At 57.6% G+C, this 27,234-nt stretch overlaps 1 protein-coding gene across 2 annotated transcripts; it reads right to left on the reverse strand.

Moving 5' to 3' along the window:
* Nucleotides 1-560: 560 nt before the first annotated feature.
* On the reverse strand, nucleotides 561-24,831 carry KCNJ4 (potassium inwardly rectifying channel subfamily J member 4). Of its 2 annotated transcripts, none has more exons than XM_086404277.1 (2): nucleotides 24,695-24,831; nucleotides 561-2,681 (listed from the first exon to the last, which is right to left on the reverse strand). In XM_086404277.1, exon 2 carries the CDS (start codon nucleotides 2,640-2,642, stop codon nucleotides 1,308-1,310), a length of 1,335 nt encoding a protein of 444 aa, XP_086260403.1. In that variant the 5' UTR covers nucleotides 2,643-2,681; nucleotides 24,695-24,831; the 3' UTR covers nucleotides 561-1,307. The 2 variants fall into 2 exon arrangements, with proteins under 2 accessions (XP_086260403.1, XP_086260402.1); XM_086404276.1 differs by lacking the exon at nucleotides 24,695-24,831 and adding an exon at nucleotides 14,214-14,384.
* Nucleotides 24,832-27,234: the final 2,403 nt, after the last annotated feature.

Raw genomic sequence — 27,234 nt, forward strand, 5'->3', positions numbered from 1 at the left:
ATACATACCATACACACATACATATAACACACACATACATACACACCATACACACATACATACCACACATATATAATACACACATACATACCACACACGCATACATACCACACATATATAATACAATACCACACACATACATACATACACACCATACACACATACATACGACACATATACAACACATACAACACACACATACATATAACACACATACATACACACCATACACACATACATACCACACATATATAATACACAGATACATACACACCATACACAAATACATATCACACATACACACCACACACGCATACATACCACACATATACAATACAATACCACACACACATACATATACACACACACCATACACACACACATGCAGCACACACATGCATACCACACTTACATATACTTCATACACAGAGACATGACACACACACACACCCCATACGCACACACATACCACACAGAGACACACATCATGCTGATCTCTCTCTGCCCCTCTTTCTCTCTGTCTCTTCTTCCCAACCCTCCGTTTTCAACCAGCCCACCCCTAATGGACCATATACTTTATTAAAAATATATAGTTACAAACTCCATTGTCGATCTGGGCTGGGCCTATGGGCCAGAGGGACCGCAGGGAGGGATGGCCCTTATCCTGCTCCTTGGGGTCCCACTTCTGCACCCAAACCCAACACTATCCAGGGGCCAAGGCAGCTGGCTCTAAAGGCCTCGAGGGACCAGCCAGCTGGGCGGGGAGGGGGCAGGGTGCCCAGAGAGGGCCTGCACCACCTAGTCCTGCGGGTACACATGGCAGAAGGTGGATTCGGTGCCTCCATCTTTCCATTTATAGATATTTACAAAAGAAAGTCATGAGCAACAGACCACAGTCATGCAGAAGAAACGAACCCCCCTCCCACCCTCCCAAACTAGCCAGTGGCCCACCCCAGAACCCCAAGATGCCCACCCCCCAACAGTCCAGACGCCTTCCCCAAGGTTCTGAGAGCAAAGGGGGAATGTCCTTGAAGGGTCGGTGGGGAAAGGGTCAGGGGTCTGGGGTTCCTGAGCTCGCCAGTGGGTAGGTGCTGGGGAATCGGGCCGACCAGACCAAGGGTGTCCTGGCCCTTTCCCAGGCCTGGGTTCTGGAGTCAGTAGGAAGGGCTCTCCCAGTCTTTGAAGCCCCCAGGTCCCTCCAGAAGGTCCGGAGCCAGGGTGAGTTCTGTCCTGAGTGTGGAGAGGGTGTCCTGGCAGCCCACCCCCCAGTGAGGCTCCTGCGGGAAGCAAGAGGGCGGGCTCGGAGGTCAGATGGCGGACTCCCTGCGGTAGGAGATGTTGTCCAGCGGGAGGGTGGCTTGCATGCGCTCCAGATCCAGGTGGCTGCCAAACTCCAGCATCCGGATGATGCCCGCCTCCTCCTTGGAGCCCGCCTCCAGGCCCAGGCCCGCAGCCACGGCGGCAGCGGCCGCAGCCTCCTCCTCCATCTCCTCTTCCTCCTGGCTCATGAGGGCCAGCTCGTTCTCGTAGCAGAAGGCACTGGGCGGGGGCGGCGGGGCGGGCAGCACGGTGATCTTGCTCTCCTGCAGCTCCCGGGCTGAGCAGCAGGGCGTGCCAGCCACCTCGTAGGTCTTGTGGAAGCGCGAGTAGTCCACTTTGTAGTGGCTCTTCTCCTCGAAGACCACTGGCTCGAAGCGGTGGCCCCACAGGATCTCGCTGGCCAGGTAGGAGCTGCGGGCCTGGGTGGTCATGGCCGTGGCCTCCACCATACCCTCCAGGATGACCACGATCTCGAAGTCCTCTGACTCCAGCTCCTCCTTGCCCATGCCATACAGCGGGCTGTCCTCGTCGATCTCGTGGACAATGATGATGGGCGAGACCAGGAAGATACGGTCCAGGCCGATGTCGTAGCCCACGTTGAGGTCCCGCTGATCCAGCGGCAGGTACTCGCCCTCCTGGGTCATGTAGGGCTTGATGAGCTGGGCCCGCACGTGGGCCTCCACTATGTGGCTCTTTCGTAGGTTGCCCACGCGCCACATGAGGCAGAGCTTGCCATCGCGCACCGAGATGACGGCGTGGTGGCTGAACAGCAACGTCTGCGCCCGCTTCTTGGGCCGGGCCATCTTGGCCATGATGGTGCCAATCATGAAGGAGTCGATGACACAGCCCACGATGGACTGGACCACCACGGCGATGACCGCCAGCGGGCACTCCTCTGTCACACACCGGAACCCGTAGCCAATGGTCGTCTGCGTCTCCACCGAGAAGAGAAAGGCGCCCAGGAAGCCATTCACATGCATGATGCAGGGCTTAGGGGCCACGGGTGCAGCTCCACTGCCTCCCGCTGGGGCCCCCGCCGCGGCCCCTGCCGGGCCAGCCTCCAGGTCACCGTGGAAGAAGGCGATGCACCAGAAGAGGAGGCCGAAAAAGAGCCAGGAGACAAGGAAGGCCGCGGAGAAGATCATGAGCATGTAGCGCCAGCGCGTGTCCACGCACGTGGTGAAGATGTCCGCCATGTAGCGCTGCGACTTGTTGCTCAGGTTGGCGAAGTAGACGTTGCATTGGCCGTTCTTTTTGACGAAGCGGTTCCGGCGTTTCCGCCGGGGCACGTGGGCCTGCCCGTTGCGGCTGTGCCCGTGCATGTCCTGAAGCCGGTGTGGTCACCTGGGAAGACGCGGGGCCTGCAGGGGAGAAGCCAGACACGTGAGGTGCCAGGGAGCGAGTGGGTACTGTGGGGGACGGCTCTCCAAATGCCCCCAGGGACCCAGGTTCCAGGGTGGCAAGGAACCTGCCCAAAGATGCCCAGGAGGGAAAAAGCCTGGACTAGGACCCAAAGTTTCCTTCACCACTCGGGCAGAATGTTAAGATGGTTCTGACGACAGCGAGAAAGTGCCTCTGTGGCCAGCCCAGCTCCAGGGTTGGGGCCTGCTGGACCAGTAGCTGAGGCCACTGGGATTCTGGTCCGAGTCCCAGCCCTTCCTGCTGCACCCTCTGCCCGTCATCCCCCTGCCAGAACCTCCTTTGATTGCTCTTCCTTTTCCTTCCAGGAGCTTCTGGATGCCCATCTCAGCACCGCCCCCCACCGATCATCCCACTGGCCCTGAACAGAGGCTGTTGTGAATGCTCTGGGTCCCGCTCCCCTCCCTGTGTTCAGCCTCTGCCTTTGGGTCTCTCAAGGGCTCGACATTCCCTTGTCCTGTCCAGTTCAGCAGCCACTGGCCACCTGTGCCTCTTACATTCAGTTAAAATTAAATAAAATGTCAGCATCAGTTGCCCAGTTGCACTAGCCACATTTCAAGGGCTCAGTAGCCATGTGTGGCTACTGGCTACCATGCCGGACAGAGCAGGTTCAGGACAGTCCCTTCAATGCAGAAGTTTCTTCTGGGTAGCACTGGGACCCACAGCCCCACCTCAGTTCCTATCCTGTCCCCAGACTTGTCGGGAGCTGCGGTGGATGAAGACTCCAAAGTGGTGGTCAAGACGGAAGGAAGGGGAGCTCTGAGTTTTGACCCCCGGGTAGGCATCCCTATTTCATATCACAGGTGAGGGAATGGGGGCTTAGAGAGGAAAAGTGATCTATCCAAGGCCACACAGCAGGTAAGCGGGTCCAGATCCAGGAGGGTCTAACTCTTCAGCCCCCAGGTGCTGTCATTATCACTGAGTTTACTGTGTGGAGACCTGGGGTAGGGTGCGGGGGAGGAGGGAGGCATCAAACTACTACCACCTAGCTATGTATATAACTGCAGACAACTCATTTCTACTCTCTGAGCCTCAGTTTCCTCATCTGTAAAATGGGGATGAAAACTCTGCCTCACAGGAACCCAAGGAGACTAGGTGCTCTGTGAAAGCCAGTGCCTCCTGCCTTCCTTCCCGCTTCCCAGGGAGCAGGAGGAAGCTGGTGAGAGGTAGGATTTGCCTGTCAGCATCCCCAGCTGTTTCAGTGGAGGCGGCCTGTCACCCTGCTGGGTGGTGGGTGTACCAGCTGGCCCATGGAGGGCAGACCCCCCCCCCCCCGATCACCTCTGCCTTCCATGGGGCCCCAAGAGAGAGATGGTGTTGTCCAGGGCCCCAGCTGGCTGGCAGGGCTGGGGCTGGGCCCAGGCCCGGGTTCCTAGTAACGTTTTGGCCCAGAATTATATAAGGCTGGAAGTTTCTATTTTCTGTTCTATTCTTCTTCCTGATCTAATTGTGCATCTGTGGCAATGTTTATACACTTCCCCGGTTCAGGACAACTCGGTTGCCGCAGCAACCGGTGCGCGCCAACGCTGTAATTTAGAGATCAAGGGCTTCAGCGCCTGCCTCTTCCCAGGAGAAACTCCCTCTCTCAGCCCAGGGAGAGCGAGCCCTGCCCCCCCCATCCCCACGGTCACCCCACCATGACTCTGGGTTCATCTCCCTTCCCCCCCTTAAAATGAGCTCCCTGGACCCCCCCAGTCCTGGAAGTCCCAGATCCACCATGTAACTTGGGCAAGTTACTTGACAGCTCTGAACCTCAGTTTCTTCATCTGGAAAATGGGACCAGTGAGACCCATGGGTCTGAAGATCTCACAGGTAATGAATGGGGGTGGGCAATGCCAGTCCTTAAGAGGTCCTGGTTTTAGTTGAGAGTCAGCCCCTCTCTGCTACCCCCCTAGCATCCCAATGGCCAGGGCTCCAGGTGGTAGTTCTAAAGGGATTGGGGGCCAGATGTACCTCCTAGGCTATAAATGGCTTTCAGGGAAGTCTTCCTTCACTAAATATGTCCCTTTTCACTTTCTCTCATTGTTGCCAGTGCCTCCATGAGCACCACAGAAAGAACCAGAGCCCAAAGTAAGGGTTTCCAGATGAGTGATTTCAAGACCCTCATTTTGGGGTTTCCCTGGTGGCTCAGTGGTAAAGAATCCACCTACCAGTGTAGGAAACTCAGGTTCGATCCTTGGTCCAGGAAGATCCCACATGCCTCGGAGCAACTAAGCTCCCGCACCACAACTACGGAGCCTGTGCTCTAGAGCCCAGAAACCGCAACTACTGAGCCCCCCGCCACAACTACTGAAGCCCATGCACCCTGGAGCCCATGCTCTGCAACAAGAGAAGCCACTGCAATGAGAAGCTGAGCCCTGCAACTAGAAGTAGCCCCTGCTCATCACAGCTAGAGAAAAGCTGGGCAGCGGGCAGCAATGAAGACTTAGCACAGCAACCCCCCCGCCAAAAAAACCCAACAAAACCCTCATTTTACATCTGAGGCAAGGAAGCTCAGAGCTGCAATGAACTTGCTAAGGGTCCCAGAGCAGCTGGGCCAGCCGTGGGTGATCACCTCAATCCCACTCCTGGAAGGTCAAGGTGCTCCTGGAAAGAGGAGCTTCCTCCCTGGAGGGGGTTGGGGTAGGGTGTGGGGTGTGGGAAGAGAGGGCCCCAGTCCAGCCAGGCAGGCCCTGGACCCAGTGGCCGCGGCCTTGCTGAATAGAGCTAGAGGGAACAGAGAGCAGTGATCTGAGCTTTGTTGGCTGAGGATGGTGGGGCCCAGAGACAGTGAGAGTCCTGCCCGAGGCCACAACAGGGGCCCGCGGAGCTGCGGGCCTTGTCTGCTGCCCAAAGGGACTGGCCCTGACCTTGGGGATTCCTCTGGTCCTGCAGGAGAGGGCGCTCCCCGCTCCAGCTCCAGCGATGCCCGCTGTTTCCCATCCCTGAGTGGAAGTGACAGGAGTCTCAGTCAAGCCCCAGGAAGAGGCTCCGCATGTCCGTGCCCCCATGCTCCCCACCCTCTACACTCACATCCTCCACTTCAACGCAGCCCCAGCCCCGCCCTCTAATCAGCCCCGCTTCATCGGCCCCCACCCTCTTATCAGCCCCTCCCTCCCATCAGCCCCACCCTCTCATAGGCCCCGCCCTCTTATCAGCCCCGCCCTCCCATCAGCTCCACTCTCCCATCAGCCTGGTCCTCCAGCCCCAGCCCCACACGGTAGCCCGGTGGGGACTCTCATCTCCAGGCCCCGCGCCTCCTCTCTCGGTCACAGCACCCCATTTCCCGAGCCCCTGCCCTAGGCTAGACCCTGGGCCACCCCCGCCGGGTGCATCAGCTCGGGATCAGAAACGTCCACTCCTGGGGGGCTGGGAAAGCAGACACCGAGAGCAGGTGCTGCCCCCAGGCCCATCACCCTCCACCTCCGGGAGCCGGTGTGTGGCGTGTGCCCCTGAAGACCCTGGGCTGGTGAGAGGCCCAGCCCCTCGTCTGCAGTGACCCGTCCAGATACACCGCTGCCCCGTCACCGCAGCCCCTGCAGGAGCCCGGGTGGGAGCTGGGGACGGGTTGCGCTGTGCTGCCGGCACCAGGATCACCGCAAAGCGACGAGTCCGACACTTGGAGAGTGCCCGCGGATCACTGAGGCCAGAAGATGGCCAGCTTTTCTGTCCCTCACTTGTCACACGGGTCTTCCTAGCGAAGGCACAAGGGCCAGAGGGAAAAAGTATGAAAGAGAAAGGGCCACAGATCATGGGAGAGAGGCGACGGGCATTGACAATTGGGTACCACCCCCCTCCGAATATAGATACTTTATTAAAAGAGAGAGAAAGAGAACCCTGGCTGTTCAGGTGCCTGCACCATGGCTACAGTTAAGTGTACTTTTCTGGAAGGCAGGGAGCTGGTCTTACCCACTTGCACCGAATGTAGCTCATGAGCACGCTCTGGAGAACAGAATTTCCAGAATGGGGGCCCTAAGGGCTGGCCCCCTGGCTGCCTTCCTGGGTGACCTGGGACAAGCCCATCCCCTCCCCACTGGGTGCTTCCTGCCTTTCCTGTCCTTTATTCTAAGAGTGCAGCCTGCAACATCTTTCGTGGTGAATGTTCTTGCTTTGGGGGAAATGATGGAGATGGGAAATGCTGGTTGCTTTTTTTTTTAATGTAATGTCCTTTCTTGGCAAAGTGGAGCATCGACAATGCTGTGCAAGTTACTTTTTTGGTGGGGCGGTTAAGTTCGCTATGGGGTGAACATCTGGATCCTAGACAACTAGGGAAACTGAGGCTGAGAGCAGGGCTGCAGCACGTGAGTTGGCAGCTGGCAGACACTTGAGCCTCTGGGAGGGAGTGAAGGTGACCAGCAGGGTTGTCAGCTTGCTCTCCTGCCCCTTCCTAGGGAGTTAAGGAGGGCTGGACCCTGCCTGCCAGGGGGTCCGGAGAGGCAGAAGGACCACCCGGCCCCTGTGTCCTCTTAGGCTTTCCTTATGATTTTATGACACTGAATGCTCCCTCCTTGCCCACAACTCCTTTTGCAAAAAAAAGAGAAGCTGCTAAAGTGGCAGCAGCTCCTGCAGGCTCCAGCAGCCCAGGCAGGCTGTGGGGTGAGTCTCCCCACGAGCACCCTGCCCTTCGTGGGAGTCACAGTGGTGTCTGCAGGCAGATCATGCAGGCCCTCCGGCCCCAGACAGCAGCAGCAGTGGGTCCTGAGACCCAGGGCAGGCGGGTGCACTCAGCCCCGAGATGTGGGAGGGAGGTGGGGGGGCAGAAGCCTGGATATAGGGAGCCCTTAGCCCAACGGCCCTGGAGAAGAAAATGGCAACCCACTCCAGTATTCTTGCTTGGAGAATTTCATGGACAGAGGAGACTGGTGGACTACAGTCCATGGGGTCACAAAGAGTCAAATATGACTGAGCGACTCACACTAGCCCAACGGCAGGACTTCGGGCATCCCTTTGGTGTCAGTGGGACAACAGGGAGGTGAAGGCACCGGCCCGCGGTCACACAGCTCAGCGTGGGCCCTGCTGAACCTGCCATTCTTCTTGGTGGCCACCCTCAGAGAAGGAACACTCTGGAAGTGCCAGCTCTATGCCAGGTGCTGCCTGGTCTCTCTCACTGAAGCATCACTGCAACTCTTTGTTAATTTAACAAGTATTTATTAAGCACCTACCACAGCAACAAGCAGGGCAATTATTTCTCTTCCCAGCTGAAGAATCACAGGCTGGGGGTGGGGTGGGGATGGGGGAGTAGAGATGGGGGTCACACAGCAGACGAGGCAAAACCAGGATTCTGACTCAAGCCCGCTGGCTCCAGGCCCTGGCTCACCCTGATTCCCAGCCTCTGGCCTTCCAATCATCTCTCACGATGCCCTATGCAACCCAGACCCCCTCGTGCCTCTCCCCAGCCCTCCAGGCTCAGCCCGAGCCCCCCTGTTCTCTGAAGTCTTCTGAGGCTGCACTGCCAGCTGCCAGCCCTGCTTCCTTGCAGCCCCTTGGCCGTCACTCAACTTCTCTTCAACTGTATGAAAATATGGGCTGGTTAAAGCCTCACATTTGGGGCTTTAACCAGCATGTTAGGCTCTTGGACTCAGTTCTGTCAGCCTTCTAGCATGTCCTCTGTGAACCTCAGTTTGCTTATATGCAAAATGAACATGATGCTAACAATGCCTACCTCACATATATAATAAAAACATTGGCTGAGGGGTCAACAGGGCATTGCGGGTAAAACGCAAAGAATGAGATGAGATGAAAATGATGATGACGAGGATGAGGTAAGAACTCTGGCCTGGAAGACCAGAAACCCAGCTTCAAGACCCGGCTCCACCACTAACTATTCCAGCCAGGGGCTCCTTCTCTCCATTCGTAAGATGGGGGACCGTAATAGCTCTGCGGCAGGGGAGTGGGGAAGAAGGAAGTGGAATGAGAGAAGGGCCCAGCACAGCGTCTGTAATTAGGCAGGCGATGGGGCGGGTGCTTCTGAGTCGAAGCAGCCTCCCCCTGCCACGAGCCCTTCTTGGACCTGGAGGGGAGACTGACTCTTCTCCAGAGGGCGAACCCACAGGGCAATGCGGGTGGTGCAGGGCTGGGGTGGGAGGTATAATTTCCCTGGGCGAGGTGGGAGGAATTAACACCACTGTCCCATTTCCCAGCCCTCTGAGGGGCACAGGGCCTCCCTCTACCCCAGCTCTGACTGAGGCCTCTCAGTCCTGGACTGTCTGGTTGAGGGATTGGGGGATTGTCCTGTAATCATATACACCCAGAGATTTGGAGGAGGGAAAAGACTTAATGCAGGCAGCTGAGCTCAGTGCCTCCAAGAGTAAGAGGCACTGAGGGCGTAGGAGAGTGTCCCGTCCTGCCCACGGCCCTCTGCAGGCCCCTGTCCTGCTCTGCAGGCCCCCAAGAGGTTGAACTATCTTCTCTTGACGAGTCTTGAGATCCCACACCTTCCCCTTCCCAGGGCAGTGACTCTGACTCTGGAGTCTCTGTGCCATTTTCCGACTGTGTGATCTTGGGAAAGTTATTTAACCTCTCTGGTCCCTGCGAGCCACATCCTTAATGGGACGAATAGTATGCCTCACTGAGGAGTAAATGGGATCATGCACAGGTGCCCAGCACAGAGTAAGAGGTTGATAAGTGATACAAACAGTCCTTTTCTGAAACTCCATCCCTGGATTTCAGACATCCTGCCCTGCAGCCCACCCGGCACCATCACGTGGCCCCATCCAACTTTTCTTCCACCAGCTCAAGGGAGCAGGTGAATAAGAGCAGTGGCCTCAGACTCTCACAGAGTTGGGCGGGAAGCAGGCTCAGTCCTGTCTGGCACCAGCAGGATCCTTGACCTCTAAGCTTCAGTGTCTTCACTTGCAAAGGAACATAGGAACGCCTACCTTGCAGGGTGGTGTCCTGAGGGCCAGAAGCAGATTGTCAACTGTCATAAAAGTGCAGGCCACACTGTGGGGACTCAAGAAATGCTCTTCCTCCCCCACACCTTCTTTGGTACCCCGAAATCCCACTGCACGCGCAGTCCCTCCCCCACTGGGCACGGTGTGACGGAGCAAAATCCACACAGAGCAGTTAGTACGCACTTGCTCTGGGCGGGCACTGTTCTGAGTGCTTTACGCTGATCAATTCCTGCCGTCCTCACCGTGACCTCAGAGGAAGTTTCCATTTTTAGCCCTACTTTATTTTTTTAATTTTTTTTTTGGCCACACCTCGTGGCTTGCGGGCTCTTAGTTCCCCAAGTAGGAATCAAATCTGTGTCCCCTGCAGTGAAAGCGTGAGTCCTAACCACTGGGCCGCCGGGAAATTCCCTGTCCCTGCTTTAGAAGTAAGAAAACCAAGGCACAGAAAGGTTCCGCAAGTTGCCGAAGGTCACACAGCTCACAAGTGGTAGAGCCAGGATTTGGACCCGAGAAGTCGATGCCAGTGCACATCCGTTAGACAGTCTGTTCTCCTGGCCTTGGAGTAACGCTGTCACATCAAAAGTCTCTTCCACTTAGTAAGCATTTATCCCTCCTGCCCTTCTTCGTGCTGAGTTCTGTCCAGTTTAGTCTTGTCGGGAAAGGGGAAACTGGGTCAGAGGGCAAGCTGGAGCCAAGATCTGGGTCCCTGACTTCAGGCCTGGCCAGGTCTGAGCAGTGTGGGGCGAACTGGCTCATTCCTCCAGCTCTGCACCCCGCCTCTCCCTCCAACCATTCAGCCATCCGGTGAGCAAGTTGGAAAGCGAATTCCCCAGAATGTCCAGATGGGCCTTCCAGTCATGGCCAAGTGGCAGGAGGATCCAAGGGCCCAGCTCTAACCTGCAGGGATGCCCTCTGCTGAACTGCCGAGGCCTGGCCCCTTCCATGACTGATGGGCGGCTCCCTACCCCCAAAGGAACCCCTTCTGTTGGCCAGACAGTCCCACCAAAGAGGCCCCTTAAACACTTTTGTCCTCTTCCTTATAGGAATTTGAAGGCGGATCCCCAAAGGCTTCTCTTTCCCAGAACAACCTCAGCTCCCTCACTAGTGGGGGAGCCAAGGCCTTGCTGTGGCTTCTAGGGACTCTCTCTGCTGCCTGCTCATCCCTCAAGGGCACTCACTCCTACTGCACACTTGCCTTGGGTCAGGCACCGCGTGGACTCACCCAGCTTCTGCGTAACCCATAACAAGCATTTGCCTAGGCGGCAGCCATGGATTATAGCGAGATGATTGAAGGAAAAGTATGGGGCGATGTGAGAAAGAAGACAACGGGGCCCTGCTTTGATGGGGGTCCCTGAAGGCCTCGTTGAGAAAATGACATTTAAAACTGAGACCTGAGGAGTAGGTGGGAGCCAAGACAATCCAGAGAGTTGTGTGTCTGTGTGAAAGGTAGGTGTAGAACATTCCAGAAAGAGAATCTGCAGCAAGACCAGAGAGCAGGAGTGAAGTGAGCCAGAGGAAGCAGAGCTGCCCCAGAGGAGGCCCCGGGGAGAGGGGTGCAGGGCTGTGGAACTCACCCTCATGGTTATGGGAAACAGCAGGCGGTCAGGTTCTGCCTGGTTTGATCCTTTAAACTTTCACATGACATCTTTAAGACAACTAGGGATAAGCAGTCATTATAATAGACCCTTGTGTACCCACCACTGGGCTTCAGAAAAAAAAATCCTCAATATGGCCCCAGTGGCACCCTGCCCTTATCTGGCCTCAGAGGCCACCGCTGCCCCAGTGTGCCCACATACTGGGGAATGAGATGTGCCAGGATGCTGTGGGGGGCACAGTGGAAGCTGGAGGTCAGCAACAGGGCTACTGCTGCTGCCCAGGCGGGCGATGATGGGCGGCTTGGAGCTGCGAGGGTGGTGGCAGTATTGCTCGAGAGAAGTAAACAGACCAGGTCACATTCTGGACAAAGAGCCCCCAGGCTGTGGGGGTGGGCTACGTGGAGGGTAGGGAAGAGGGGTGTCAGGAATAGGTGATGGTGAGATGCTGAAAGAGGACCAGGTCTAAGGAGCAACAGTTCCCAGTGTGCAGTGGCCTTGGAATGGCCACATGGGGAAGTCCCGGAGACTCATCTGACGGGCACACCTCGGGGAGGTTGTAAGGTGTGAGAGTGGATGAGATCTCCTGGGCAGGAATGCTGGATGAGAAGAGAGGGGGGCTTGAGACCCAGCCCCAAGCATCTCCTGCACGTCAGCGAGAACCTGGCTAAGCAGATGGAGGCCAAGAGGCAGAGGGAGGGGAATGTGAGGATAGTGGGGCCCTTGAAGCCGGGAGAAGGAGGGAGGTGAACAGAGTTGACCAGTTGACCAGACCAGCCCAGCCCACCAAAGCCAGTGGCCCCACTTGCCTTCCCCATTGGGACACATTCTCTCTTCCCAGCCAAAAACGGGTGAAGACTCCTCACTGGCAGAGGAGAAGGCAAGGTGCTGGGCAGAGCTGAGGGAGGAGGGGAAGGCAGGGGGCAGGAGCAGAGGTGACTTTAGGACAGCCCACGACTGCCCTCCCCACCCCAGCTCCCCAGCCAGGGTAGGGGTGGAGATCCTGGCCAGCCCCTCCCCCATTGTCCCCATGACCAGCCCCTTCTGCATTGTCCCATCCTTGGCTGCTCAGCAAACACATCTCCAGGAGCTGGGGCTGGGCAGGTAGGTCTCTCAGACTTGTGGGAGTCAGGGCTGATGCCCTTGGCTCACACAGGATTCCCTGGATTCTCCACGGGGCTCACAGGCCAAACCTGAGAAGAGGTGTGTGTATCGGGGGTGGGTAAGGGGATCAGAGTTGAGTGCCAGGGGTAATTCGGCAGAGGCCACCCCGGGTGGCTTCGGAGAGCCACAGGACTGCCGGTGACACTTGTGTGGGCTCCTGGGACCAGGGCCTGCAGTCAGTCAGGCACTCGAGGAGCCAGGTGCCGGGTGTGCCCGGCCCAGACTGGAAGCTGCCCAAACAGGATGGCGTGCCACGTAGCCAGGAAAAAAGGAGGGGGAGGCCGGTCAGGAGCCGTGTGGGTCTCTAAGATGTGTTTTTAAGTGAAAAAAAAGGCGACCATGGGGAACACTGAGTATAGTATCTACCATTTGTACAAAAAAGGAGAGGGAAGAAATTTATAAATACACATATTTACTCGTCTGGGCTTGTCTGTGGATGGAGACCCAGGAAACTGGTGACATGGGCTGCCTCCAGGGAGGGGAAGCAGGTAGCTGGGGAAGGGGTGGGAGGAAGAACTCTCACTGTATTCCTGTTTGTGTCTTTTTAATTTTAGAACCGTTTGAATGTGTCACCTACAACAACAAAAAAAAAGACACATAGAAAACTTTCAAATTAGTATGTACACATGTGTAGAAGGGTCATAGCATTCATAAGGTCCTCGAAAGGGACTGTGATCCCGGAAGGGGAGAGAACAAACGCTTCACTTAGGTGCTGACTGGCCGCGGAAAAACGTCTTAACTTCTCTGAATTGCTTCCATAAAAAGGGGAGGGATAACGCCCATTTCACGGGCATGTTGCAAAGATGAAAAATGACCTTGGAGGGTAAAGGGTTATCAGCTGTGCATAGACGCGTCTTGAAGGGGATGACTTGTCATCCAGCTCTCTCCACAGCCCCTCACAGCCCCTCCTGAGAGCCCATGGTCTTCCCAGTGGTTCTCACGGAGGCCGCTGGCTCGCCCCTGCCGCCCTCCTCAAGTCTTCCAGGTCTGAGGGCCTCTCTCCGGGTCACCCCCTCCCAGCCTCTCTGTTCAGAACCCACTCAGTGTCCAGGCTCAGCCTCCACTTAAGATACCACCTGGCCCCGATCGCCCTCCCAAAACAAGCAGATTCCGCTCCTGCTCCAGGGTCAGGAGGCATCGCGAACCCAGCACAGCCAAGATGGGAGGATCGCCCCTCCCCTGCCTTCCCCATCTCAGTCTGTGACCTCCTGGGGGCCACTCAGGCATCACACCTTCAACCCTCCCCAAACCCAAGCATCAGGATAACAGCACAATAACCAACATTTAGTGTTTACTCTCCCTGGAGAAGGAAACCACGGACAGAGGAGCCTGTGGCCTGCAGTCCCTGGAGTCGAAAAGAGTTGGACACGACTGAGCGATTAAAACAAGTGTTTACTCTGGGCCAAGCCCTGGAGGCTCCTTTGACCCTCATGACATCCCAGAGTTGGGTGCTGCTATTTTCATTCCCCACCGTCCCCCCGGGAGTTCAGGAGCTGCCCCAGCGGGTGAACGGAGGGACTGAGACCCGGACTCCGGCCCCACCTTGAGTCCATCCAGCCTGCAGCGCCCTCCCTGCAGCCAGCCACACCCCCGCCGGCAACTCCGTGGGGTCCTCTCTGAGCCTCCTGCCTCCACTCCCCATGCAATCCTGTCTCCGCACGGGCTGAGGACCCACGTCACTCCTCAGCGTGAAGCTCTGCTTCTTACCGAGCCCTCCTGCCCTCTGATATCCCCTCTCCACTCCCACCCTGACCTCACGCCCACGCGGGTCTTCCTTCTTGTCCCTTTGGGTCCGTACATTGGCCGCCCCTTCTGGATAAGATCCTCCGAGACTCCCCGCTCGTACCTTCCTACCATTCCAGTCTTGACTCAAAGGCTGCCTCCTCTGAGAGGTCCCCCAGGTGCTCTCCGTCTGCGTCCTGATCTTCCGCACAGCGTTTGTCTGATCCAAACCTATTTCACCCGCAGTCTCTGCAAGTGCTGAGGGACCTCCGCCCTCCGCTTCACCCCGAACCCCAGTGCCTGGCACACGGGGACAATTTATAAACATCCGACGACTGCCAAAACCAAGATAATTTCAGCTTGTCATAATTCCCGTAAAGGACCTAAGGAGGGTGATGTGACAGAACGTGACCAGGAGGAGCTATTTTTGTCACCAGAGTCAGGGAGAACCTCTCAGTGGAGGTGGCCTCTGAGCGGGGACCAGAAGGAGACCTTCCGCGGTGCTGGAGCAGGGCAGGACGTCTGGGGCCTTGGCCTGCGCCTCATGCTCTCATGGAGCACTGGCTTCTTCGCAGGTGTCCCCAGGTGTCCTCCCAGCGGGGTGCCCAAGGTCCTAGGCCCAGAAGAGAAGCTCCAAGAACAGGAGGGGGCAGTGGTGGTATGGGTCACAGGCAGGGCCAGCAGGAGAAAGCGGCAGACAGGCCTCGGAAGGGCCAGAGACAGCGGTAGGAACAGTCCTGCTCATCCACAGCCACAAGGGACTGTCGCTCTCAGAATGCCTACTATGTGCAGGCAAAGAGCTACAAGCTCACCCGTCAGACCGTCTGAGCTAGCTCCTGAGGCCAGACTTCAGATTCCATTTATTCATTCCTTCATCACCCTAAAAACATGCTGAGCTGGAATGGCAACCGCCCTCCTGCCTGATGCTAAAGCTGAAACTCCAATACTTTGGCCACCAGATATAAGAGCCAGCTCATTGGAAAAGACCTTGATGCTGGGAAAGATTTAAGGCAGGAGAAGGGGACAACAGAGGATGAGACGGTTAGATGGCATCACCGACTCAATGTTCCTGAGTTTGAGCAAATTCTGGGAGATGGTGAAGGATGGGAAAGCCTGGCGTGCTGCAGTCCATGGGGTCAAAAAGAGTTGGACACGACTTAGTGACTCAACAACAACTCCTGCCTGGTGTGTGTCCAACACAGTCCAGTGCCTTCCCTCGGAGGGCACTCTGTAAATTATTGTGGAATGAATAAACATTTATTGAGCAACCTACTGTGTGCGGAGAGAAAAAAATGAATACAACAGCACTCTGCTTTGCTGAGTTCTATGTACAAGTATCTGCAGACAGGAGGAGAGGGTCCTCATGGCCAGAGGGCTTAGAGAGAAGGTCCCCGGAAAGACATGGAGCAAAAGACATTCCCCAAAGGGGAACCAGGGCTGGGCTGGGCAGCAAGTGGGACATAGGCCTCAGGGTGGGATGATTAACCAGGAGGCTCAGGGGCCTGGAGCTAAGTGGGCTACTGGAAAAAGACAGAGAGGTCTGAGGAGAGAAAAGCAGCAATTTTTGGCAAGTACATTCTCAGAAACCAAACATCCCAGAAAAAAAGAATCTGGACACTCAAGTCTTTCTCAGTGGCACTTCCAAGATTTCTACACAGAGGAGAAGCTTTCCAACTTTCTGATCAATACCCAGAGTAAAAGCAAACATACTGTACTTGTTACACAATACGGTCCATATATTTTAAAAGCTGAAATAGGAGCCTCACCCTATTCGCTCAGTCGGTAGAGTCTGGCTGCAATGCAGGAGACCTAGGTTCGATCCCTGGGTCAGGATGATCCCCTGGAGAAGGATATGGCAACCCACTCTGGTATTCTTGCCTGGAGAATCCCATGGACCGAGAAGCCTGGCGGGCTACAGTCTATGGGGTCCCAAGAGTTGGACAAGACTGAGTGACTTGCACGCACAGGAACATCACAAAGTAATATTTGCCCTCACTACATATAAGTGTTTGAAATCTTTTTATTTCATTAAAAAAAACATAAGTAGTAGACCCACAAACTCAATTTCACAACCATTAACGGGTCAGGACCTGGACACAGGTTGAAAAGCACAGACCTTCGTGGTGCTTAGGAGCTGTGAATGGTCTGAGACGGGATCTAGAGCTTATCTTGAAGCTGTGAGTGACTTCTTGGATTGTGGGCTTTTTTTGGAGTGGGGGGCACAACTGTGGGGTGAGTTGTTGGAGGCCAAGGGGGAATATTTGGACAAGACTGTCAGATCCTTACGGTCATAGGACCACTGTGCTGTGGCCCAGACAGGAGTGACTTCAGTTCTGGGTCCAATCCTTCAGTTCTGGGTCCAATCCCTTCCCCGGTTCTGGGTTAGAACCCACTGCTGTCCCCTACAACAGATGTCAGAGCAGTTGCTTGCCCACCTCCCATTATAGGGATCTCAGCCCCTTCTCAGCAGCTCCCTCGAGTGTGGGGAGTGAGGCTGTGCCAAGCTATTAAGGCAGCTGATGACTAGAAGTCCTTCCCAGGGCTGGCTGTCTGTTCTCGCTGTCCCCTGGCCTGTTATCTCAGGGATTTGGGCCAGCTTGAGCACGAGGCTATGGCCTGCTCTCTGCTCCACTCGGGTCCCTTTCCTCCCTGTGGCCCGGCTCCTGCCCTGTGTCTAGGGGGTGGCCCTGGGGCCCAGCCAGACAGAGGCTCTTTCCAAGGTCAGCTGGCCTCAAGATCTGCAGCTGCACAGCCCGGCGCTGGTGCTCAGCCATCCCTGCACCCCCACCACCCAGCAGGTCTGGAGGGCTTAGCGGAGAGATCAGGTGCCGACACTCAACACGGCCAGAGCAGCAGAGCCTGAAGGTGATGGCTGAGGACCTGGAAGTCTGCCAAGAGTGGCCACTGAGTGGGCAGGACACACAGAAGCCCATGTCCACAACAGGCCAGGTTATACTCCCAGGCTCACGAGATCTCCCTGGTGACCCGCAGGTGCAGGGGCGCCAGCCCACCCAACGAGTCAGGGGATGGAGGCTCGGAGGGGTGGAAAGGCTGCTTAAGGCCACACAGCTGCTCAGGGGTGCGGTTGGACTTAAACCCAGATTTTCTGTCCCTCACCCACAGGGACCACGGAGGCCAAAGGAGTGCAGCCTCAGGGGGAGCAGGGGAGAGCTAGTCTGCCTCTGGGAGGGAAATAGGCTGGAGTCCTTGGGCCCCAGGGTCAGAGCCAAGGCGACAGGGCCAGGCAGGTAGCAATTAGCTGAACCTTCCAGACACAAGTGGGCTGCCCCAGAAGGTGGGGAGCTCCCCTTGAAAAGGGTGTGGGGGGCTCTGATGCCCATGCGTGAGTGACTGCAGCCGTGTCTGCCCCCTCCATGTCGCCCACAGCAGGGCCCCTGTAGCTCTGGGCCTGCCACCTCCCTTGGGTGGCCTCATGGAGTTCCCAAATTTCTGACCCCCATCCCATCTGTGCCCCAGGCTGAGTGACACCTTAGCTCTTCCAGGCTGGGGACGGACGGCTAAACTTCTCAGGGCTGCAGTGGGAGAAGGGAGGCTCCAAGAGGAATGTGGGGTGGGAGTCGGGGAGAAGTTGCCGGGTGGGGTGGGAAAGAGACTTCACTGGGGCGTCCCAGACGCCAGACGGTAAAACTTGGTGCCGATTCTGCTTCTGAGACAAGGTTGGGTGAACACCCCTCGGAAGGCCTCAATCTCCCCATCAGTAAAATGGAATCAGCCCCTTCTGGTGGACACAGCCCCTCCTCCTTGGCCTTGCTAAGGTCCTCTCCCATTCTAGTAGCCCGGGTGGGGCTGGGTGGGCACGAGAACAGATGGGCTAGCAAAAGGAAAAAGCCAGGGTCTCCCCCCACTCCACTCCATCACCAGAGGTTGTCCCTTTACACAGAAGAGCAAAGAGAGGTTCCCAGGGGACGTTGACCTGGTGAATGTCACTGGGAACAAGTAAGTGATCCAATCCCAGGCCTACCTGACTTGGGCAAACTTCTTTGCTCAGCTGCACCCACTGTGACAAGGGGGGCTACTGCCCCTGCCCTTCTCTCCCACCTAGGGGTTTTCCCCAGGAGATCAGCTCATCCCCCGCGTAGATACAGGGAGCATCTCACGAGACAGGGGGTGTCGGCAGCCCTAGAAGGGGAGAGGCAAAGGAATCAGAAGGAGTCCTGGGCTCTGGTCCAGCCCCAACTCTTTCACCCTCGCTGTGTGACCTTGGGCAAATCACTGTGGTCTCTGGGCTCCCAGCAGAGTGCTAGAGAAAAAACAGACACAAGAGCAGGCCAAGGTTGCAGGGTAAAGGTGAAGAGTGGCCTCCATTGTCCAGGGGCTATTTCTGCCCAGCTGCACCCATACTCCACTGCATCTTGCCCCTGCCCTTCTGAAGTCCCTCGGACCCCACACCAAGGCCCACCCAAGCAGGCCTAGACCCAAGCTGCTGGGTGATGGGTCACCATGGCAACACCGACTCCCCACACAGCTCCAGCTGGGGTCTGAACCACCAGGGCCCACCTTTCTTGGTAGCCCCGTTCCTTGACCTGCCAGTGCCCCTCATGGGTGCCTCCCCCTGCTCATGGGCCAGATGTCCCAGCATCTGGAGTAGGGCTGGTCAATGACTGGCCAAGTAGCCACAGGCTCAGGGTGGGGAGGGGATGGGTGCAAGGAGAGGAAGGAGAGCTGTGGCCGGACAGGGTGCACTGTCCTTCCCTCGGGGGCCAAATGGAGGGGTGAAGGGTACCTAGAACGGGCTGGGTGCATTCCCAGCAGGACAAACAACACACGGCTCTTTCCACCTGTTGGACCTGGAGCAGACTCTGCCTTCACCGAGCCTCAGTTTTCTCATCTGGGAAGTGGGAGTGATGGCCTTCACAGGGTGCTGCAGAGGATTAAGTGAGATCACAAACATAAAGTCCAGGGTAGAGCCTGGCACATCGGACCGTGTCCCGCTCCTGCAACTGGACCTCTGGGAAAACCTCTGTCACCCCAGCTGCCATCCATCAGAGCCGTTCACATGTATGAGTGTGTGAGTGAACGGATGTGAATGTGTGCAAGCATGTGAGAGAAAGTGTGTGTGATAGTGGGCCAGAGAGCGCAGGAGTTAGAGGGGGTGTGTGTGTGTTGGGAGGGGATGAGACGGGGAAGCATGGGTGGGGGCCCTGGGGGCCGCACCCCAGCGCTCCTCCAACCCGTTTGCCTGGCCTGTGAGTCCTGAACAGAAGCAGTGGTCTGGGAGCCTGGCAAACCCCTTCGGTTTCAAACCGGAGTCTGGTCGCTTTCCGTTTGTGTCCAGTCGGCCCCTCCCCCTCGCGGAGCCTTAGTTTCCCGGTCTGTGAACAGTCAGAATCATCGACGCCCAAGTCAGGTTCAACATGGGGACCAGACGGCGGGCTGCGGGGGCAGAACTGGCCCAGGCCCTTGGGAATGGGGCGGGGGCGGAGGGGCGAGACCCAGAGCTAGCTGGAGCGTGAGCTCTCCCGCCCCCTGGCTGCACCCCACCCACCACCCCGGCAGTCCCTTGTGTGCGCGCCTGCAGGAGCGCGCGCGTGTGCGCGCGCGCGTGTGTGACTCAAGGTCTATTCATAGCTGAGCTCCACCAGCTGCAGCGTCACAAGCAGAGGGGCCTCAGCCCATATTATTATTTCAATTACCATCTGAATTAAAAGTTTGAGCAGCGATCAGCCCACGTAGCGAGAAGAAGAGGGAGCAGGAGAAAAATAAAGATGAAAAAGAGAAGAAGGGCTGCGCTCCGAGATCCCCCCCACACTCCAAGGAGGACTGAGTCGCTGAGGAGGCTTAAAGGTTATGCCAATCCCCAGGATTCCTGCCTGCCCCTCGCCCGGGGGCCCAGGGTCCTCGTGGGAATGGGAGGAGCATTTCTAGAGGACAGCCCAATCACAGCTACTTTGTGGACACAGATCACCCAGTCCAGATTCTTGACCACCAAGCTCAGAGAGGGTGAGGAACTGATCTAAGGTCACACAGGGAGCCACACCCGTGGCTCCTGGCTCCAAGACCCTCTCTCTCACCAGACAGGTCCCACCCACGGTTTCTCCAGACCTTGCATGTTGTATGACACTGACAGCTGTGGGCAGCCCCAGGTCAGGACCAGGGAGGACAGAGGTGGACCTGACGTCCCCATTGGTTTCTCTCCCTGCTCCCTTCTCCCTGTTCCCAAGGCTGGCTCCCCTAGCCCAGAACCACGCACGCAGCTCTCTGCCAAACCACCCGCAGTCTGCACCCCCAGCCCCAGACCTCACTCCACCATCAGCCCAAAGACCCCCCCTTGCCACCAGTGCAGGGGATGGAGCCCTGGCCCAAATCTAACTGTTCAGTCACCTTTGGGCAGGCCATTTGCTGTCTCTGAGCCTCCGTCTTCCCCTTTGTAAAATGAGTTTTCTTCCTAGGCGCATGTCTATTTCTATGTCTTCAGAATGGAGCCCTCAGAGGATCTCTGAGGGGGTGTCATGTTGTGGAGGCGACACGCCATCTCTTGCCAAGCCCCAGCCCAGGGGAGGGACATTTTCCACTCTTCCTCAAGGAAGTCCCAGGGACAGCCCCAGAGAATCGGACTGGCCCGCACTCAAATCCAGGCTCCTCCACTTCCCTGCTGTGTGACCTTGGACAAATCACAGAGACTCTCTGAGCCGTGGCTCCCCCATCTGTAACACGGGGACCTCGGTTCGACATTGTGGGGTTGCTGAGAGGGTTAAATGAGAAGGCTTTTTACAAAGGCTCCTAGCTTGATGTCTGGTGCGACGCTGTTTCTTTCTGGAAGCCGGTAGGTGACAGGGCTGCCTCCCAGCCCCTCCTGGGGACAGCAGAGACCCTGGAGATCTTGGAAATGAGGATGTACAACCTTACCCAAAAAGCAGGAGTAACCAGCTCAGGCCCCTGGCAGGTACTCATCTGGTTCTGCCTGAATAGCTCCCGGAATGAAGAGCTCAGTACTTCACAAAACATCCACAGAAGCACCTCCAGCTCTGGGAATCTTCTAGAAGGGGCCAGAATCTTCCATCTTAACCCCCAATCCAGCCTGTCTCTGACGGGGACTGCCTGAAACTGGCTTGAAAATTAGTCTGAAAGACAGCTTTTCAAATAGACTAAGCAAGGGATGGGATTAATGGTCAGAGAAGGTGGGGATGGGACAGCCAAGAAGCAGGCAGGGAGGAGGGAGGGACCAAGGGTCTCTTGGAGCTCCTTAGAGCTCCTGGGTCCTGTCTGGGCTGGACTCAGCCTTCCACAGGAGGCGTGTGTGTGCCTGTCTGTCTCTCTGCTTGCAGCTGGGGCTGGAAGCCAGCAGCTCTGGGTTCAGGCCCCAGCTCTGCTTCTTCCAACTCCAAACCATCACTGTGACCTTGGTGGGGTTTACTTCCCTCTCTGGGCATAAGTTTTCATTTTTGCAAAATAAATAAGACTATCAGATCAGTGATGTAAGTGCCAACCCTTCTGTCTGAATTGAAACCCTGTCTTGTCAGTGGCTGCTCAGCTTGCACCCTACCTCCAGGCTGGCGTACCAGGAGCCATGGGGTCTCCGAGTGTCTGGTTTCAAGCCAGAGACCTTGTCTCTTCCCTCATGTTCCTCTTTTGTGTCTAGTACCTTTTTCACATCCAGTGCTTTTGAGGGCTCTATCCCAGCCAGCCCTATTTTACAGGTGAGGAGATGGAGGCCTAGGGAAGTGAAGTCACTTGCTCAAGGTCACAGAGAGCCAAAGTTCAAAACTCCTATTCTGTGACCAAGAGAGCAGCAGGACTCAAGGGCATCTGTTTTCAGGAGAGTCACCAAGATCTCAAATGGCCAACTGTTTTCTATCCAGATGTAGACTCTGCCCAGGGTGGTTGTGTCAGGGGGCTGCCCAAGGTCACACAGGCCAAGCAATGACAGATTGAGGTCCAGAACCCAGGCTCCCTGCCTCCCGGGCCTCACCCTGCCAGGGGGACAGCAACACGGTCTGACCTCCTGCCCTGTTCAGGGATCGCCATGATTAGACCCTCATCCTGCCTCAAGGCCCGGCTTCGCGGCTTCCAGAAGCCCTCAACACCTGAGACTGAGGGGGAAGAGTGAGCAGGAAGACAGGAAAGAAAGTTGAGGGTTGGCCGCTTGCCCCCAGCCCTCTGTCCCTCCCTCTCCTTCTCTCCTCGTGCAGGGGGAGCGGCGCTGATGTAATGCACTCAGCTTTGGTCCCGGTGCCAATCTCAGAAGAGAGACGACAGATTGCGTGAGCCAAATTTGGCATCCTAGGGGGAGAGGCATGAAAAGTGGAGATGTGGAGGAGAGGAGCGAGGAGCCTGGGAGGTGCGGGAGAAGGCCCCCTGCCCAGCAGACCCCCAAATGCCTCCCTCCTTCGACTCCAGCCCCCACCTCCTCCCTAGCTCAACCTGGGCTCAGGGCCTCCCCTCCTCACTCTGAGGGGCCAGCCTGGCTGCTCCCCGGACCCTCCAGGCCCAGTGCTGCCGGTCCTGCCTGCCCCCCCACCCCCCCACAACACACTGCTCCAGCTCCATTTCCCACCGCCGCTAGTCTCCTGGTTACCATGTTGCTGGTTGTCATGTCGCTTACATGTCCTCGTGACTCAGTGGTCCCCGCAGAGGGGCCCCCTCCTCCTCACACCCCCCACAGCACACGCCCCCGCCTCCCCCAGATCCACATTAAGAACCAGCCCGCCCTGTAAGCCTACACGGTTCCTCCTCCCCTTCCCTCTTAGATCCTAAGCTGAGAAATTTTTTCACAGCATCTCCTGAAGCAACTTCATTCTCAGCTCTGCAAATGTCTGTTAAGAACCTACTATGCTCTGGGCTTGTGTCCGCTGCTTCCCAACACCTGACATAGTCTATAAATCACTCAGCAACCCAGTGAAGGCAGTACCATCAGTACCACTCTCCAGTTGGAGAAACTGAGGCTCAGAGAGGTCAAGCAAGAGGCCCAAGGTCACCCAGCAGAAATTCAAGGCCAGCTCTGTCTGTTCCGAGTCACCCCCAAAACTTTTTATGGGAGAGAAGCTTCTCATTCAAGGGTAACCCAAAGGTTCCTGAGGACTAGCTCCCAAGCCCCAAGTCCCTCCTCTAATTCTGAACACTCCTCTTCTTGGTCAGCTCTATTTCAGGCCATATTCCCCTCTCCCCATTAGCTCTTCATCTTCCCGAAGGTAAAAGGAATCCTCACTCCCAACTGCTCAGTGCGTTCCCCAGCCTGTGAACAGCTCTCAGCTCATGTGAGCCAAGGCCCCCCCACCCCGACTTGGAGGTCAGTGGGACATGCAGTGGTGTCCTCATTCCACAGATATGGAGGCTGAGGGTCAGAGAGAAGAGGGACTTGTCCACCGTGCTGGCTCCTCAGCTAGCTGAGCTGATTTCTAGGAGCCTGAATGGAGGATATACAAGGCCCACTGCCCGGCATGGAAAACCCCAGAGAAAGCCCATCCTCTCAGTGGAGAACAGAGTAGAATGTTCTAGGTTCAGCCTTCTGATTTGGCTATGGGTCAGCTCAACAGCCAATAGCCTTGGCTCCTGCCATGTTGCACCTCAGCCCTTACCCCACTGCTCTCTTCTAAATTTTGTTCCCTCCATCTTTGTCCAAGCTGGGGCCACAGTTTGGCTCTCAGGCCCCCAAATACTGCTAAGGGCTCCCCCAAATCCCAAAGCCCTGGAGGTCACAAGACTGGATGTGGGGGAGAAGCAGAATAGACATTTTACACACACACATGCACACACTCAGCAGCCCAGCTCCTCTCTGAACCTTGCATGGATGGCTCTTGGGCCTCCCTCTCTTAGTTCCCCAATACCTCAACCTGCTTCTTGACACCCTACTGCTCTTGAGGCCCTCACCTGCCAACTTAGCCAGGCTACCCTCCACCTGTCTCTCCCCCACCCCCAACCCCTCCCCATGGTAGAGCCTGGGCTCTGGAGGCAGAAGTGTGATGGAGATGCCGGTGGGGGGAATGCTGGACACTGTCGCAGTTGCAGGGAAGTTTCCCTACTCCAGGGCTCATTCAAACCTCTCTTTCCTGGGGGTTCTCCGTCTGGGCAGGGAAAAGCAGTCTAGCCTCTCTCCACAGCCTGCCTCCCACACTGTGAAAGATGAACTGCCTTCTTCCCTGGATACCCGTCCACCCACCCTAGGGTCTTGGGGTCCAAAGTAGGTACTCAAAACACAAGTGGGATTTTGTTCAGGCAGGGCCCTTTGCCAACAGGCTGCAGTTGGGGGGATGGAAAGGAGACGGACCCTTCCCCCCCTCCCCCCTTGCCACAAGTCACCTGCCTCGAAACTCCTCCAACCCAGTGTGACAACTGGAGGTGGGTGGAGGCAGGGAAAGGTCATGGCCGGGACAGGAGGTCAAGGCGCCTTTCCCTCACCTCTACCCCCGTTTTCTGGCAGACGCCCAGACCTCGATGCTTCCGACGACGACGGATAGAGGACAAAACTCACCAGATCCCGGGGAATCGCCTGACCGCGCTGAACGCGCACCTGGCAGCGGAAACCCGGGTTAGAGATCAGGTTCAGAGCGAGCGGGGCCCGAGCCGCCAGGTCCCGGGACACACAGACACGCACGAGGCCGGACAGACGGACGGACAACGCCAGCGGCGAGCGCGGGCCCGGCTTACCGCGGGGCGCAGGGTCCGACGAGTCTCCGGGAGGCAGCGAGCAGGCTCTACATCCCAGGCGCGATCGGGCGGGCGGCGTCCCGGGCGGGGAGAGGGGAGTCCCGGCGCCCCCTCCCCGCGAACTCGGCGGGCCGGCCCCGCCCCCCCCTCCCCGGCTGTCTGTGGGTCTGTCCGTCGGTCCCCGGGTCTCCCGGTCTCCCGGCTGTCCCGCGCCGCTCCCCGCGGGCTGCCCAACTTTTCAGCGCTGCCCTGTGCCGCGCCCTCGGCGCCGCCTCGGCTTCAGCATCGTCGGGCCCCGGGGCCGGGGCTCAGAGCGCAGGGGTCCGGGGACCCATGGCGCTGGCGTCCCCCGCGCCCCCGCCTCGGGCGCCTTCCCTTCGCCGCCCCCACCGTTCTCTCGCTGTCCCCTCCGCGCAGTCTCCCGCCTTGCGCTCCGATCCCTGCCCCGCGGCGCTGGCCTCCAGCCCCTAGACCCCCGCGGCCGGCCGACCAGGGCTCCGCCGCCACCTCCCCGCCGCGCGCTGGTCTCTGTCCCTTCCGATCTCTGCCGCCCCCTGGGTCTCTCTCCCCGCGGGTCCCGGTCTCCGTCTCCGTCGCCCTCCCAGTCTGCTCCCTGCCGTCCTCCACCCCTGCCCGGTCCCTCCCTTGCGTGTCTCTCTCTCTGTCTCGCTCGGGGTCTCTGTCTGTGTGTCTCTCTCCCTCCCACTCTTGCTGCGGCCCCCCGCGCTCTCGGACCCAGGCCCCCGTCACCTGCGCCCCGTCCCCGGCCCGCCCGCCCGGGAGCCCGAGCTCCCGCCGCCCGCGGCGCGCCGAGAACTCCCAACTCGCGGCACCCGCTCCGCTTTGCGAGACTTTCGCCCCTCCTCACACGTGACCCGCGCCCCACTGCGGAGGCCGCGCCCCCCACCCTCCCAGCCCCGGAGCCCCGGGCGGCCCGCGGGGCCCGGCCCTGCCCCTTTCCCCTCCGCCTAACCGGGCATCACACCCCGGTCCCAACCGCCCGCCGGCCGGGGCCGAGCCCGGGCTGGGGGCCGCGCGGTCCGCTCCTGCCCGAGATCCTGCCCGGGTTTTCCTCCTCGCTCCAGGAGCGCTCCTCCCGGAGCCCATTCCGAGAATCCGCTTCCGGGTTTTTTCGTCCCCCTCACCCCTCTATGGGCAGGTGGAGAGGGTTCCTCCATGCAGTGAAGGGACTGTGGGTGGGAGAGGGTCGGTACCCGGCTCGGTGGCCCCGGGCCGCCCCTCTCTGCGGTCCCCTTACGCTCCTGAAGGACGGGCAGTTAAGGACCCTACACACCCCGCTCCCGTCGACAGAGGTGTGGCTCTGCTGGAACGACCCTCACAATCAGCTAGGTAGTACCGCCCCGTTTTACAGACAGGGAGACTGAGGACCAGAGAGGGTCACAAGCTTGCCCAAGGTCACCCAGAGGTGGACCAAACCCCAGGCTCTCTTTCTCTGCATCCCCATTACCCCAGAGTGTCTCTAGAAGGGAAGATCGCGCGTTCTCGCCCTGAGTAGCGCCAAGGTTTGGGCCCCACACTCGACGTGGGGCGAAGACCACAGCGCTTCGTAGTCTCTGGCTAGTCAGCCACTTCCATGGCCTTTCTGTCACCTCACTCCAACACTCTCAGGATGCAGGAGGTTGGAAGAGGCAGGGTAGGAGGATGAGAGAATGCCTGCAGTTAGACAGCCAGAAGGACTTCCCTGGGAGCCTGGACATCTCTGACTGGCCCCAGTTAAGAGAGAGAGACTGAGGCACCCCAAAGCCAGACTGAGAACTTATTGAATACGAAATCTCTGGCTCCTCCTTCAAGCCGATTCTCTGAAGTTGCGCCAGCCACGGGAACCAGAACACGTGGACCACCATGACGGTTTCCAATCCCCGCAGACCCTCCCCACCTGAAAGCATCCAGTCCCGACTCCTCCATGTGGTATACAGACAGGTCCCACCTTATCCCACACCCCAGATACCCACACATACACCCTGGTTCCTATGGATTCCAGAACACACCAGATGCCTCCACACCTCTCTGCCTTTGCACATGCTGTTCTTCCTGCCTGAAATGCCCTGAGAATTCCTGTAGTTGCCCAGTGCAGCTTCCACGCAGCCTCCCCTAGGAAGGCCTCCTGCTGCCCTCAGCAGAAGTCACCCATCACCTCTTCATTCACTCATCCAGCACCGGGCACAGGTTTGGTTCTTGTTAAGTGGGCTTGGGAGTCAGGCCAACCTGGGCTTGAGCCCAGGTTGCAGCACCTAGGAGCTGCATGAGCTTGAGCAAATTTTTGTATTTAACCTGTCTGTAAACTGAGCATCCTCACCATTGTGAGGACCTCACAGGCACAGATCAAGTGAGGTGGATGCACTAGAAATGTACAGCTCATAGTAGGTGTTCAATAAACAGGACCATCCCTTCTCGGTCCTCCCTTCAGCCCCATGCAGAGCTCTGTAGCGCATGGCCCATCCCATGCCCCGCATCCTCATTACCCTGCTGTGCCCTCCCAGGCAGGCAACTAGGACCCATGTCCCATGGGAATGAGTCTT

Source organism: Bos grunniens, chromosome 5 (genome assembly GCF_055505025.1).
Source record: "Bos grunniens cultivar Pamir isolate PY7600 chromosome 5, Bosgru_T2T1.0, whole genome shotgun sequence".
Classification (NCBI taxonomy): Eukaryota; Metazoa; Chordata; class Mammalia; order Artiodactyla; family Bovidae; genus Bos; species Bos grunniens.

What these genes read in the sequence shown, in the direction of transcription:
- KCNJ4 (XM_086404277.1), bottom strand. Translation starts at nt 2,642, where the DNA reads ATGCACGGGCACAGCCGCAACGGGCAGGCCCACGTGCCCCGGCGGAAA.